At 36.0% G+C, this 14,060-nt stretch overlaps 1 protein-coding gene across 3 annotated transcripts in view; it reads right to left on the bottom strand.

Annotated features, from left to right (window-relative positions):
* LOC122217595 (A disintegrin and metallopeptidase domain 3-like) overlaps window positions 1-14,060 on the bottom strand; it is a 112,275-nt gene that overhangs the window by 71,771 nt on the left and 26,444 nt on the right. For all 3 annotated transcript variants that reach the window (XM_042934767.1, XM_042934769.1, XM_042934766.1), the window contains exons 5-6: window positions 6,849-6,925; window positions 6,202-6,379 (exon numbers count right to left, since the gene is read on the bottom strand). In XM_042934767.1, the coding sequence (XP_042790701.1) occupies window positions 6,202-6,379; window positions 6,849-6,925 (255 nt within the window). The remainder of the gene's footprint in view (window positions 1-6,201; window positions 6,380-6,848; window positions 6,926-14,060) is intronic.

Here is a 14,060-nt window from a genome sequence, read left to right as displayed (position 1 = left end):
ATTATCGTGCACATTATATATGTATCTATATACACATGGAGAGAGAAAGAAAGAAAGAAAGAAAGAAAGAAAGAAAGAAAGAAAGAAAGGGAAAAGAAAGAGAGAAAAAGAAAGAAAGAAAGAAAGAGACTACATATACATAAAGATATAGATATTGGTAATAGGAAAATAAGACAATGGAGGCCATTGAATAAAAAGCAGGTGACATTCCAAACACAAATTTTAGGAATAAAACGAAAGCTTTTATCGTATATTCTTTATAATTAAGATCCTCATGATGGACAACCCATGTTTCCCTTCACTCTAAACCTTTGTCTTAGACCCTCCTCAATCCTTCAAGCTAAATAAACTCCCATCATCTTTCCCCAAAACACTGCCTTTAATTATTCATTATTTTTGTACATTTAACTAATTATGTTAGCTTTATCAATTGATATTAATGTATACACCACCCATGTATCCATTTCTATAAATAAAATAAACAATGTTTCCATCAGAGCCCCATATGGCTCAAGGCAATCAATGATCTGCTTTCTCTCACCATAGGGTAGAATAATCTATTCTAGAATTTCATAAAACTGGAATCATATGTCACATACTTTTTTACATCTGGCTTCTTTCACTCAGCATTTATCCATTATGTTGTGATTATTAACGCATTAGTGTTTATTAAAATAGTATGCCATTTTAGAAATATATCCCAATTTGTTAATACATTTACCTGTTGATGATCACTTGGATTATTTAGACATTTTAGCTATTATATATAAAGCTGCTATGAATATCCATATGGAGGTCTTTGTGCAAGTATGTTCTTTACTTTTTCTCAGAAAATCTTAAAAGTGGAATACCTAAGTCATATGGTAAGTGTGGATGTGTAATATAATGCCAAAGTGCCAGATTGTTTTCTAAAGCAGTTTGATTATTCTGTATTTTATCAAGAACTAAAAAAGAGTGCCAATTACTCCACATTTTTGCCTGTATTTGATATTACCAATCTTCTTCATTGTATTCATTCCTGTTGGTCTATACTGAAATCTCATTTATGTTTTAATTTGCAATTCCCTGATGTTGAATGATACTGACCATCTTTCACAGGCTTACTGCTCATTAATTTAGTTTCACCTAAATTCCCTACCAGAAATTTTATGTTTAGCTTTGACTTTTAATTAAGTCTATGCTTTAATTCAATTTTTCTGAATAGGGGCCAAAATTCATTTTATTTCATGTGAATATCCACTCTTTTAGCACTGCTTGTTGAAGGGAGTATTCTTTAGTTTTTCAGAGTCCTTAGCACCCTTGTGGAAAATCAATCAGCCAATAGCATGTGGGTCTATTTCTGATCTATTCTGATCTACTGATCTATATACCTACATTTATATCACTAACACAATATGCACCTCTATACCAGGGGTCAGCAAACTATGGCCCGAGATACAGCCACCTGTTTTACAAAAAAATATATATGTTTTATTGTAACCTAGGCATACCCGTTTGTTTATATATCCTCTATAGACGCTGTTTTCTTGCTAAAACTAGCTCAGTGTTATAACTTGCAACAAACCATCTTCCCCACAAACCTAACACATTTACACTCTGGCCCTTTAAGAAAAAGTAATGTTAAGTCTTTCATCTTGTTCTGTTTAAAACTGTGTGATTATTCTAGGTTACTTGTAATCTCTCCTTATGCATTTGAGAACCAATTTCCACAAAAATGTTTTCTGAAATTTTGATTGGGATTACACTGAATTTACAGATCAATTTGAAGAAAATAAACAACAACATCAATTTCTTTCTTTCCTGTGACTTTGCTAGACTCTCTTTTTTAAAAAAGTTTACTTATTTATTATGAGAGACAGCGCATGCACACACAGGCACATGAGTGGGGGAGGGGCAGAGAGAGGGAGAAAGAGTCCCAAGCAGGCTCCGCACTGTCAGTGCAGAGCCCAATGTGGGGCCTGAACTCAAGAACCATGAGATCATGACCTGAGCCAAAATCAAGAGTCGGGCGATCAACTAACTGAGCCACGCAGGCGCTCCCAGACTCTCTTATTAGTCCTGATAGCTTTGGTGGAGATTCTTTAGTATTTTCTATGTATGGAGTTAAGTCACTTAAAAAAAGAGAATTTTTTTTTTCTTTCAAAAACGTATGTCCTTTATCATTCTTTCTCCTGTTGCACTCTCTAGTAACTCTAGGGAAAAAAGTGGCTGGAAATAGTGAGGGCAGACAGTCTCGCATTATTCCTAATCTTATAGGCTGTTTTAGTCAGTTCAGGTTCTTAACAAATATACCAGACGAGGTTGCTTAAACAACAAACACTCTTCCTAGCTTGCAGATAGCTGTCTTCCTATTGTTTGCTCATGTGAGGGGGCACAAACAGATCAAGGAAGTTTTCTACTCCCTAGTTTATCATGAATGGGTGTTGAATTTGGCCAAATGATATTTCTGGAACTACTGATACCGTCCTGTGGTTTTCTACATAAATCTGTTAAATTGTTTCATTCTTGTATTGCTGTACTGATTTAAGCCATATTTCCTCAAAGTCACATAGATATTATAGTCTTAAAATTCTTGAAAAAGTATGAATGCTTTTATATTCTAATGGCAACTTGACTAGACAAAAATTGTTGGGATTTTTATACCCTCCAGAGAAGTCACTCTATACATCCTAGATATACACTGCACTATCTTATAAGCACTTCATTTGGCTAAGGCTAAAGTCAGTCTGTTTCTCTACTTTTATAGGTGATTTGGGGGCCAAGACGCCTATATTCATTATTGGGGGTACCTAGATGGCTCAGTCAGTTAAGCGTCCGACTCTTTATTTTGGCTCAGGTTATGATCTCATGGTCCACGAGATCAAGCCCCACATCGGGTTCTGCACTGACAGCATGGAGCTTACTTGGCATTCTCTCTTCTCTCTCTCCCTCTCTGCCCCTCCCCTGCTCATGTTCTCTCACTCTCTCAAAAATAAATAAATAAACCTTTTTTTTTAAGTACTGCTGTATATTTCAAGTTTTCTATAGCCTATCCGGTAATTTATAATCCTAAAATTTACCTGTTTAGGATTAATATTTATTTATTTATTTTTAATGTTTTATTTATTTTTAATGTTTTATTTATTTTTAAGACAGAGCGAGACAGAGCATGAGTGGAGATGGGGCAAAGAGAAAGACACAGAATCTGAAGCAGGCTCCAGGTTCTGAGCTGTCAGCTCTGTGCTGACGCAGGGCTCAAACTCACGAACTGTGAGATCATGACCTGAACCGAAGTCGGATGCTCAACCGACTGAGCCACCTGGGCACCCCTAAGATTTTTTTTTAACGTGTGTTTATTTTTGAAAGAGCATGCATGCTAGTGGAGGAGGGGCAGAGAGAGAAGGAGACAGAGAATCCGAAGCAGGCTCCACGCTCTCAGCACAAAGTTGGACATGGGAACCCAGAACGTTGAGATTATGACCTAAGCTGAAGTAGGATGCTTACTCAACTGAGCCACCCAGGTGCCTCAAGGATTTAGATTTTTAAATGAGCTATTCAATTTTGATTATTATTCCTTTCCTGTTCTTTTTGTGTTTGTATGTCTTTTTGTCATTTTAAAAAATCACTTTTAATTGTAGGGGGGGTTTAAGGAAGGAACAGGGGTAAAAGCATGTGCCCAAAATGCTTTTAACAAATAAGCCGTTTACCATATTGTTTGGTTTTTGTTCTACTTTTCAACTCTGGTTATAGTGAAGGTATTTACCTTGTTTATGAGTTCATTTCTGTTTACTTTCAAAAATATAAAAATATACCTAAAACATAAGGTTTTATATTATTTTCTGTTCCTTTTTAAAATCTGATATATTGAAGATAGTTATTTTGTATATCTGTGCTTGTAAAAGCACTAGTCATGTGAAAACAAACTTAACTAAACCTATAGATCTAAGCCTATCAAATTCAGGATAAAAAGCAATTGAGTTACTTCATGAAAGATATAAATTTCACAAACACATAACAATTAATCACTTATCTCCAATCCTGCAATGGTATCCCTGGTTTCTTCTGAAGTTCTGAAATTTCTGTCTCTATTTTACTTGATCATTACATTTGTTCTGTACCCAAGTTTTATATAATTACCCCCAATTACCTTGTCCACTACATTAGAAAATATTGTGAGCAAATATGAATAGCAGTAACAATAATATTTATTGATCACTTTTTTATTTGTCCACACACTATGCTAAGTAATTTCCATTTATAAACTTAGTCTTTGAAATAACTGTATGAGCTAGGTATTATGTTTACTTTTATTTTTTTTTTACAGATAAGAGAATTTAAACACATAAAGGTTATGTTACTTTCCCAAGTTCTTGTGGCTAAAACTAACAGACTTCGAATTCAAGCCAAGGCAGCTGGGACTGTATGTTACCTCTATCTTGTCTAATCTCTGTCAAGTGGTTGATGGCTTCAAGTGTTGTTATTTGTCTTTTCCAAAGTTATGTCCATCCCTTCAGGTCCTTCTTCTGCCACAGAAAAGTATTCATGGAATCTTTTAAAGCTTTCCAATTTACATATGTGATAGTGCTCTATTTCAGTGGTGAAAATTGTCTTAATTGTGTCTAATGTTGTATTACAACATGCAGACAGTTTCCAGAGCTAGCATAAAGTTTGGGGTCATTTCTTAGTTTCACTAAAAATGAAATTTTCATCTCTATATATGTTTATACTTCATCATTTTTTAAGTTTCTGGAAGTACAGTTTTATCAATCTGTATTCATACTACTAACTTTGTCAAAATAAACAAAAGCAAATTAAGGCAACAGGGAGATGGAGTTCCTTATAAATTTAGTTCAGGTTTCATTCGTAACTATTTTGTTTTGCTTGTCTTCAGTGTGATATCCAATTATGATGAGAATATGTGGATAGAGATTCATTTATTTAACCATGATGATAAAAGTAAAGTTGTATAAACATTCTTAAGGAGGAAGTTAGGATGTATATACACACAGACATGTACACACACACACACACATATATATATATATATATATGAAAAGTATATACATATATATGAAAAGTATATATATATGAAAAGTATACATATACATATATATATATATAAAAGTACATATATGTGTAAAGTTAGGATATACACATATATATCCTATATAAACCCTATATATACATATATATATATATATATATTAAAAGTTAGGATATATACATATATATCCTATATATACAAATATATGCGTATATATATGTATATATATATATGCATACACACACACAAACACACACACACACACACACACACACACACACATGAAAAAGCCTTTGGAAATATGCCTACTTTAAATGTGAGCATTTATAATGAAAGTGTAATTGTTCAAAACTATTGTAAACTCATGCAGATGGATTACTTAATATAAAAATATAAATATGCAAAAATGGCATAATTTTATAAAATATATACATTTCAAGTTTATGCATATATATGAAAACTATAAAATAGCATACATCAAAATGATGATAATGGATTCCACAACTGCATTTATCTTTAGAAAATAACATGAGGGCCCATTCTTATTATCCTTACATATGCGTATGTTTAATATTTTAATAGATGCTAACCCAAATATTATTTGATTGTAAATAATAATAAATGTAATATAATGCGTATTTTCCTTTTGATAGCAAAAAGGAAATTTCAAAGCATTTGTGGTTATATAATTTTTTGTTTAAAAATTATCTATATATTTATAAATCTACATTTATAACTAGATATATAAAAATAATTAGAACAGATAATCCAAACTTCTAGCACTATTTTGAGATGATGACCTTTGGGACAATTTTTTTCCCTCTGTTCTAATTTTAAATTTTTAATAAAAATAAAGAAAAATGTGCTGGTAAGAAAAATGCAGACAAATTAATAATCGCAGATTTGACATCATTATATTAGTAGTATGCAAATTCAGTGACAATGAAACTATTTTTATATGCATGAAGTACACTTTCAATTAGGGAAATGTGAGTACTTTGATTTTTAAATTATGTGTGTTTATACCTATTACAGTTTGTAAATATTATCTGACTAAACATCAAAATATATTTAAAAATAAATATCTTACAACAGAAGGTTTTAATATAGTCAATTCCCAGCATGAATAAATTTACTAGAAGTAACACAATGAAGATTTCATAAAAGGGGTTACTTACTTCTGATTTCACAAGAATCCTGTAGGATTGATCTGCCAATTGGGTGATAGAATAATTTTCTTGTAAGGGAGAAAAATCAACTTTATCATTATTTATTTGATAAAGCATATGCTCATATGCAACTGCAGATTCCAATGGTTCAATGCCGTAACTGACATTCTCCAACTGCAATAATCCCCTAGATATTTAAACACACAAAAAAGAAATAAAAAGATAATATAGACTCCCCACTAAGAAATGTAAATCACCATTAAATAACATTTTATAGAAATTTAACAGTTGTCTTTGCAGTCTGATGTCTAAGAATCATCCCTTCTTACATGGACAGACTTTCAAACCTTATTTTATACCTTTTCTGTCTACTATGCCATTTAGGATTCATTGTGGTTTTAGTGTGGCTGAGGAATGTGAATATTCTTCATATTGGGGGTGGGGGTGGTTCCTGCATAAATTTTAAGACTGCAGCCTGGGACAGAGACAAGGAGAAAAGGAAAAATGATAAGAGAGGGGGAGAAAAGAAAGTATATCAGCAGAAACACAATCAAAGTCTATTTTCTTTGTCTTCACTCTGTCCTTTAAGATGTTTCTAAAAATTAAAGGATCACACAAGATTGTCAATCATGTACATCTCTGGAATATGCCAGTACCTGAGTCCAGAACAAGTGCTAAGTGTCACAACTGATTTTGGAATCTCTGCGGTGTATCCTTGATAAAAGCAATGGCCCTAAACAGAAGCATATGAAGATACATTCATGAGTGATTTGTAAATAAAGTTTTAGGTTTATCTTACGTCCTAGACATCATCAAACATTCAGATTTAGTCATCACCATAATATTATTTACCAGGCATTCCATTTCCTTGTTATCTATGCACAATCTCTTTTAACGCTCTTTAGATTATAAATAATCATTACTTCTGTCCTCCCCCAAAATAACTTATTGCTAGAATATTTAATTTTTGATGAATAACTTTCTTATCTGTGTCTTTTCTTTCTCAGCCACATTTTTTCTTGTTTTTTTCTAACTTGTAAACTTTTATTCTTTCAAATATGATCATTGTATTTTTAATCTTGATTCTGTGTCATGATCTTAGTTTTTACAGTATTATTTTTAATGATTCAGCTGGAGCTTTTCTCTTTTTGTCAGGTTATTTAGATTTTTTAATTTGAGTATATTTGACATTTCTTGAATGTATAATCTATAGCTGTTAATTTAATGTAATTAGCGGCATCAATGTGACTTTAAGTGTGAACATTTCACTTCTTTTTTCCAAGTTACCCAAAATCATGTTAACTGAGATTTCCTCAGTTTTATTTCTCTTTAATATTTCACCATATTATTTAATCTATATAGCTCACCATCACTAGTTCAAGCTCTTCTCCCTCTATATGTTCACAGCATTAGTCTTCCCAGGATCTCCCCTAATATTCTCATTCAGTGAATATTCCCTTTTCTTCCCTTAAAAATCTAGTGATAACTAGAGTCAATCCTGTTCCTTTGTTAATGTTGTGCAATGAAAAGTATCATCACATTCTCTACCATAAATTTGTTTATATGTTATTAGCTCCCAGATATACATGTCCATCAGTAACCATTCACTTTTTCTCAAAACTAGCCTTAACTCCTATTCCCCACCCACTGAGTGTGGCAGGGCATACCCTGCCCCATGCTAAGGAACAGCAGCAGCCACCTCTGTCTGCACTAGTTCCAACAGACTATGCTACAAGCCCTTACAAAAAGGTGGAATACAAACCATGTCCAAATCCTCTACCCAGCAGCAGAAAGCAATTCAGTTTCTGTAGCTCCTGGCTTTGCACCAGTGGGAGAAAATGAGCCCCATGAAATAATTCTCAACACCCCCAACACAAAGGACAAGAATTTCCAGATAGGAACTTTCCTCACCCAGGGGCACTATCAGAGTGAGAAGTGCACTGACAGTGCTAGAGAAGAGCCAGAGTAAATGCTCTCTATCCCATGGGACCTTCATCACCCAACCCCACCTAGTAATACAAAGTGGCCCAGGAAAGTACCTTTTACCACTATAGGCTGTATCAGCAGAGATCCAGTAGGAGCTTCTGAATCACAATAGAGTAACATTAAAAGAACCTTAAAAGTGAAATTGTCATTGGCACAACAAATCACACCAAATCTAAACTTGGGTTACTGTCTCTTAACAATAGATTTGAATGTCAAGGACACAACCAAAAATCACACATTACATCAAGAACCATAAAAATCACAAGAATGGGAAAAGAAAACCAACTGATAACAATATTGAGATAAGCCACATGTTGGAACTAATGAAGATTTTAAAGTAGCTGTGATAGTATTGCTTCAGTAAACAATTACAAATAATCTTGAAAAAAATTAAAGAACAGAAAATATCAGAAAATAAATGGAAGCCATAAAAACAGATAAAAAAATATTAGAACTAAAAAATAGAATAAACAAATCTACAAAAAACATATTTGATAGATTGATAAGTAAAGTGGAAATGGCAAGGGATAGAATCAGTGAACTTGAGATCAATAGAATTTACTCAATATATATAACAGAGACAAACAAACTAAGAAAATAAACAGAGCCCCAAGGACCCGTGGAACGATAACAAAAGATCTAAAATAAATATCAGAATCTGAGGAAAAGAACAGAAAGAATATAGGGCTGAAAAGTATTCAAAGAAATAAAAGCTAAAATTCTGGTCAGGAAGATGGCAGAGTAGGAAAACTTCGACCCCCACCCCCACCCCTTCAAAAACAAATGAATTCAGCAACAATTCACAGACAAATTTCTTTTATAAGAAATCTGAAGCTAATTAAAAGGCTAATTAAACTAATTAAAAAGTGTGTAGGGGCACACTCTGGGAAAATGCAAAATCAGACTCACCAAAGCCAATATAGAGATTTGGTATACCCTTTCAATAGGGATACTGCCCCAGAGCACTGCTATATGATCACAAAACGGCCCTCTAGCTCCCAGCCTAACCCAAAGCATGAAACAGGTTTGTCCTCATGTCTAGAGTCCCAATTTTTCTGAAGGGGCTACCTAAAGAACTAGAACCCATTTCACCAGTCTTGGAGCTCTAATAGGTTCAGCACAATCTGGCCATCCAGGCAACAATGGAGATAGAGACTTGGGCTAGTAGACACCATGGGTTTCTCCCCCATGTCCCCACTAAGCACAGAATAAGTGGACAAAAAGATGCCAGCTCTGCTTCTCCTTGAGGAAGGAAAAAGTTGATCCATACATGTAGTTTCCCTACTTCACCAAAACTGCCAAAAGAACTGGCATCTTTGTCACCAATCCTGGAACACAGATGGGCCAAGCACAATATAGTTACTTGGATGAGAATAGAGGCGGCAGCTTGTGAGGGTAGATGCTACTAATCCTCTCTCCTGATCAACACAGAGCAGGAAAAAGCACAGATGCATGCTTCCCCCTGGAGAGAAAAAGAGTTGGTAGAGGTCCCCCAAATGATTGGACAGGATGACTTGTTGAGATACTTTTCTGTACAAGGCCTGTCAGTGAAGATTGGGCAAAGCAACTACTTTTGTCTAATGAGCAGATACCAAAACAGAGAGTCAAATAAATGAGTAATCAGGAAAAGACATTTCAAATAAAGGAAAAAGGTATCTCCAGAAATGGATGCTAATTAAATAAAATTAAATAATTTACCTCACAGAGAATTTAAAATGTTCACTGAGGTCAAGAGGACAATGCATGAACAAATTGACAATTTCAATTACAATTTTCAGAGACAGAAAATATTTTTTAAAAGTACCAAACAGAGGAAGGAGTTGAGATCCTGGAGTAAGGGGACCCTAAGCTTGTCTCATACCTCAAACACACCCATTCTGAACACCCAAGAACTCAAATTGAGAGAACAAACTCAACATCTAAAGGGAGAAAAACAGCCACATCGTGGAAGGTAGGAACTGCAAAGAGTTGATTTGGGGGAGAAAAGAACAGCAGGTGCGGCAAAGGGGAGAGCCCTGATCACAGGACGGGATAGGACAGGGGAGGGGAAGGGAGGGGAGGGGAAGGGATGGAAGGGGAGGAGACGGGAGGGGACGGGAGGAAAGAAAGCACACATAGGCGACTGCACAAGAAAAATTCTTCCCCAAAACCACTGACTAGGATAGGGAGAAGGGCTGAATGCCAGCCACAAGCTTATATAAACAGTAGAGTACAAAGTCTGAAGTATTAGAAGTCCCTGAAATCACTGGGGTCATGCCTAAGAGGCTTAGTAGTGCTCCAGTGGGGATGGAAGACAGAGACCTGGAAGGGAAAGCATGGTCTGAGGATCCCTGGGTCACATAGGGAGAAACAGTTCCCCTTCTTGGAGTGCATTTAGGAGGGGTGGCACTGCCTCTCTGGGGACAAAAGAACTGGCAGTGTCAAAGTACTGCTCTATTGAGTAGTACAGGAACAGAGACATCAGCTGAAAGCAGCAAACCCTGGTGCCAGCTTTTTGTTATGCTTTACCATAAATTCTAAACCACTGCATGGTCATGCAACTCCCTTTATGGGGTAAACTAGCACAAGGGTAAACTAGCACAGTGTGGTGAGACCCTCCCAAGAGATCAGTGTGGAACTGTGCCACATAGTTCCCCCAAATGCAAAGTTTTAAAAACCAGATACACACCTGAGATAAATCACAGGAATACTGTGCCACCTGGCAGGCATACAGCTCAGACACAGACAGGGTAAAGGCAAGGATCTGACAGAGGCCAGGGACACATGAGGGGTGATTGTTTGCTCTTCTATGAGGGCTTCCTGAAGACTGGCAGGCACAAACTACCCACTCCAGAAACTAGAGAGTAGAGTGAAGCCATTTCCCCCACATCCAATAGCACTGACCAGGTCAACGAGCAACACAGCATCCCACAGTGGAAGCCATAGCCTCCTTACACCAAGCCCCACCCCACTGCACCCTGCAGGCACATGTCTACTAGGGCAAGTCTGCATATCTCTCCCAGAAGACCCGCACAAACACCTTGCACACACCAAGTCTACTAAACATAGAATGCTGCAAAGCTTCAGCTCTAGGGGGAATAGAATCTAGCTTCTTTTAACAAGCAGACCAAACACACCTACTTAAAACTTGCCACACAGTGGACGAGATCCAAACACCCCTACTGCAGGCAAGGAGAAACTCTGCAGAGGATTGACCTAAGGGAAGGAGCAGCCAAAACACAACAGCAGAGTGCACACTCTGAAACACCTCCTGAAGCACCAGACCCAAGAAAGTATTGGACCTCTTCTTAATATAGCCACTACTCTCAGAAGCAGGAATGTAACAGGCTTTCCTAACAACTACCAAAAAAAACAATGACCTAGAAAAAATGACAAGATGGAGGAAGTGACCCCCAAAAAAGAACAGGAAGATGTAATGGCCAGGGATTTAATCAAGACTGATATAAGTAAAATGCCTGAACCAGAATTAAAAACAAACAAAGACAAAAAAACAAAAAACAAAAAAATAGTAATAAGGATATTAGCTGGGCTTGAGAAAAGCATAGAAGACTGTAGAGAATCCCCTACTGCAGAGATAAAAGAACTAAACCTAGTCAGGCCAAAATAAAAAATACTACAGCTGCGTGCAAAACTGACTAGATACAATGACAATGAGGATGGATGAAGCAGAGAGCAGAACAACAATTCAGTGATATAGAAGATAAAATGATGGAAAATCATAAAGCTGTAAACAAGAGGGAAAGAAAATTATTGGATCACTAATGTAGACTTAGGGAACTCAGTGTCTCCTTAAAGTATAATAATATTCGTATCATAGGAGTCCCACAAAAAGAGAGGGAAAGAGGGCAGAAGCAAATAATAGCTCAAAATCTACCTAATCTTGGGAAGAAAATAGACATCAAAATTCAAGAGGCACAGAGAACTCCCATCAAATTTAATAAAAGCTAGCCCACACCAAGATATATCATAGTCAAATTAACAAAATACACAGACAAGGAAAGAATCCTGAAAGCAGCAAGGTTAAAAAAAAAGTCCTTAACCTACAAGGGAAAACATATCAGGTTCATAGCAGATCTATCCACAGAAACATGGCAGGCCAGAAAGGAGTGACAAGATGTATTCAACATGCTGAATGGGAAAATCTTCAGCCAAGAATACTTTATTCCACAAGGCGGTCATTCGGAATAGAAGGAGAGAGAATAGTTTCCCAGATAAATAAAAACTAAAGGAGTTTGTCACCATTAAACTAGATCTGCAACAAATATTGAAGGGGACTCTTTGTGTGGGAAAGAAAGATCAAAAGCAACAAAGACTAGAGGAACGGAGGACATCACCAGAAACACCAACTTTACAGGTAACACGATGGCACTAAATTTATATCTATCAATAATCACTCTAAATGTAAATGGACTAAATGCTCCAATAAAAGCTATAGGGAAGGTGAATGGATAAAAAATAACCATCTATATGTTGTCTACAAGAGGCTCATTTTAGACCTAAAGACACCTGCAGATTGAAATTGAAGGGATGTGACCATGATGTCCGTCATGCTAACGGACACTAAAAGAAATCTAGAGTAGCCATACTTATATCAGACAAACTAGATTTTAAGTTGAATCTGTAACAAGAGATGAAGAAGGGCACTATATCATAGTTAAGAAATCTATCCATCAGGAAGATCTAACAATTGTATATATTTATGCCCTAAACTAGAAAGTACCCAAATATAGAAATCAAATAATGACAAACAAAAAGAGACTCATTGATAATAATAAAATAATAGTAGGGGACTTTAACACTCAACCTACAGAAATGGACAGATCATCTAAGCAGAAAATCAACGAGGAAACAATGCTTTGAATAATAAATTTGACCAGATGGACTCCACATATATATTCAGAACATTCCATTCTAAATTTTTTTAATGTTTATTTATTTGAGAGAGAGAGAGCTGGGGAGGGGCAGAGAGAGAGGAGACACAGAATCAGAAGCAGGCTCCAGGCTCTGAGCTGTCAGCAGAGTCCAACACTGGGCTCAAACCCACTAACTGTGAGATCACGACCTGAGCTGAAGTCGGACACTTAACCAACTGAGCCACCCAGGTGCCCCCAGAACATTTCATTCTAAAGCAGCAGAATATACATTTTTTTCAAGTACTCATGGAACATTCTCCAGAATAGATCATGTACTGGGTCACAAATCAGCACTCAACATCTACAAAAAGACTGAAATCATACCATGCATATTTTCCAACCACAATGCTATTAAACTTGAAGTCAACCACAAGAAAAAATTCAGAAAGACCAGGAATACATTGAGGTCAAAGAACATCATACTAAAGAATGAATGGGTTAACCAGGAAATTAAAGAAGAAATTAAGAAATACATGGAAGCAGGGGCGCCTGGGTGGCTCAGTCGGTTAAGCGTCCGACTTCAGCTTGGGTCACGATCTCGCGGTCCGTGAGTTCGAGCCCCGCGTCGGGCTCTGGGCTGATGGCTCAGAGCCTGGAGCCTGCTTCTGATTCTGTGTCTCCCTCTCTCTCTCTGCCCCTCCCCCATTCATGCTCTGTCTCTCTCTGTCTCAAAAATAAATAAACATTAAAAAAATTTAAAAAAATACATGGAAGCAAATGAAAATGGAAACATGACAGTCCAAACCCTTTGATATACAACAAAGTTGTCCTAAGAGCAAAGTAGATTGCAGTACAGGCCTATAACAGGAAAAAAGAAAAGTCCAAATTGTTAACCTAACCTTCTACAAGAAAAGGAAGAGCAAATAAAGCATAAAGGCAGGAGAAAAATGGAAATAATAAAAATTAGAGATGAAATAAATGATATAGAAACATAAAAACCTAGTAGAATAGATCAACAAAACTAAGAGC

The sequence above is a fragment of the Panthera leo genome, chromosome B1 (genome assembly GCF_018350215.1).
Source record: "Panthera leo isolate Ple1 chromosome B1, P.leo_Ple1_pat1.1, whole genome shotgun sequence".
In the NCBI taxonomy this organism is placed as follows: Eukaryota; Metazoa; Chordata; class Mammalia; order Carnivora; family Felidae; genus Panthera; species Panthera leo.
Note: the sequence above shows the minus strand (reverse complement) of the source record. Positions and strands in the feature narration are given on the sequence as shown.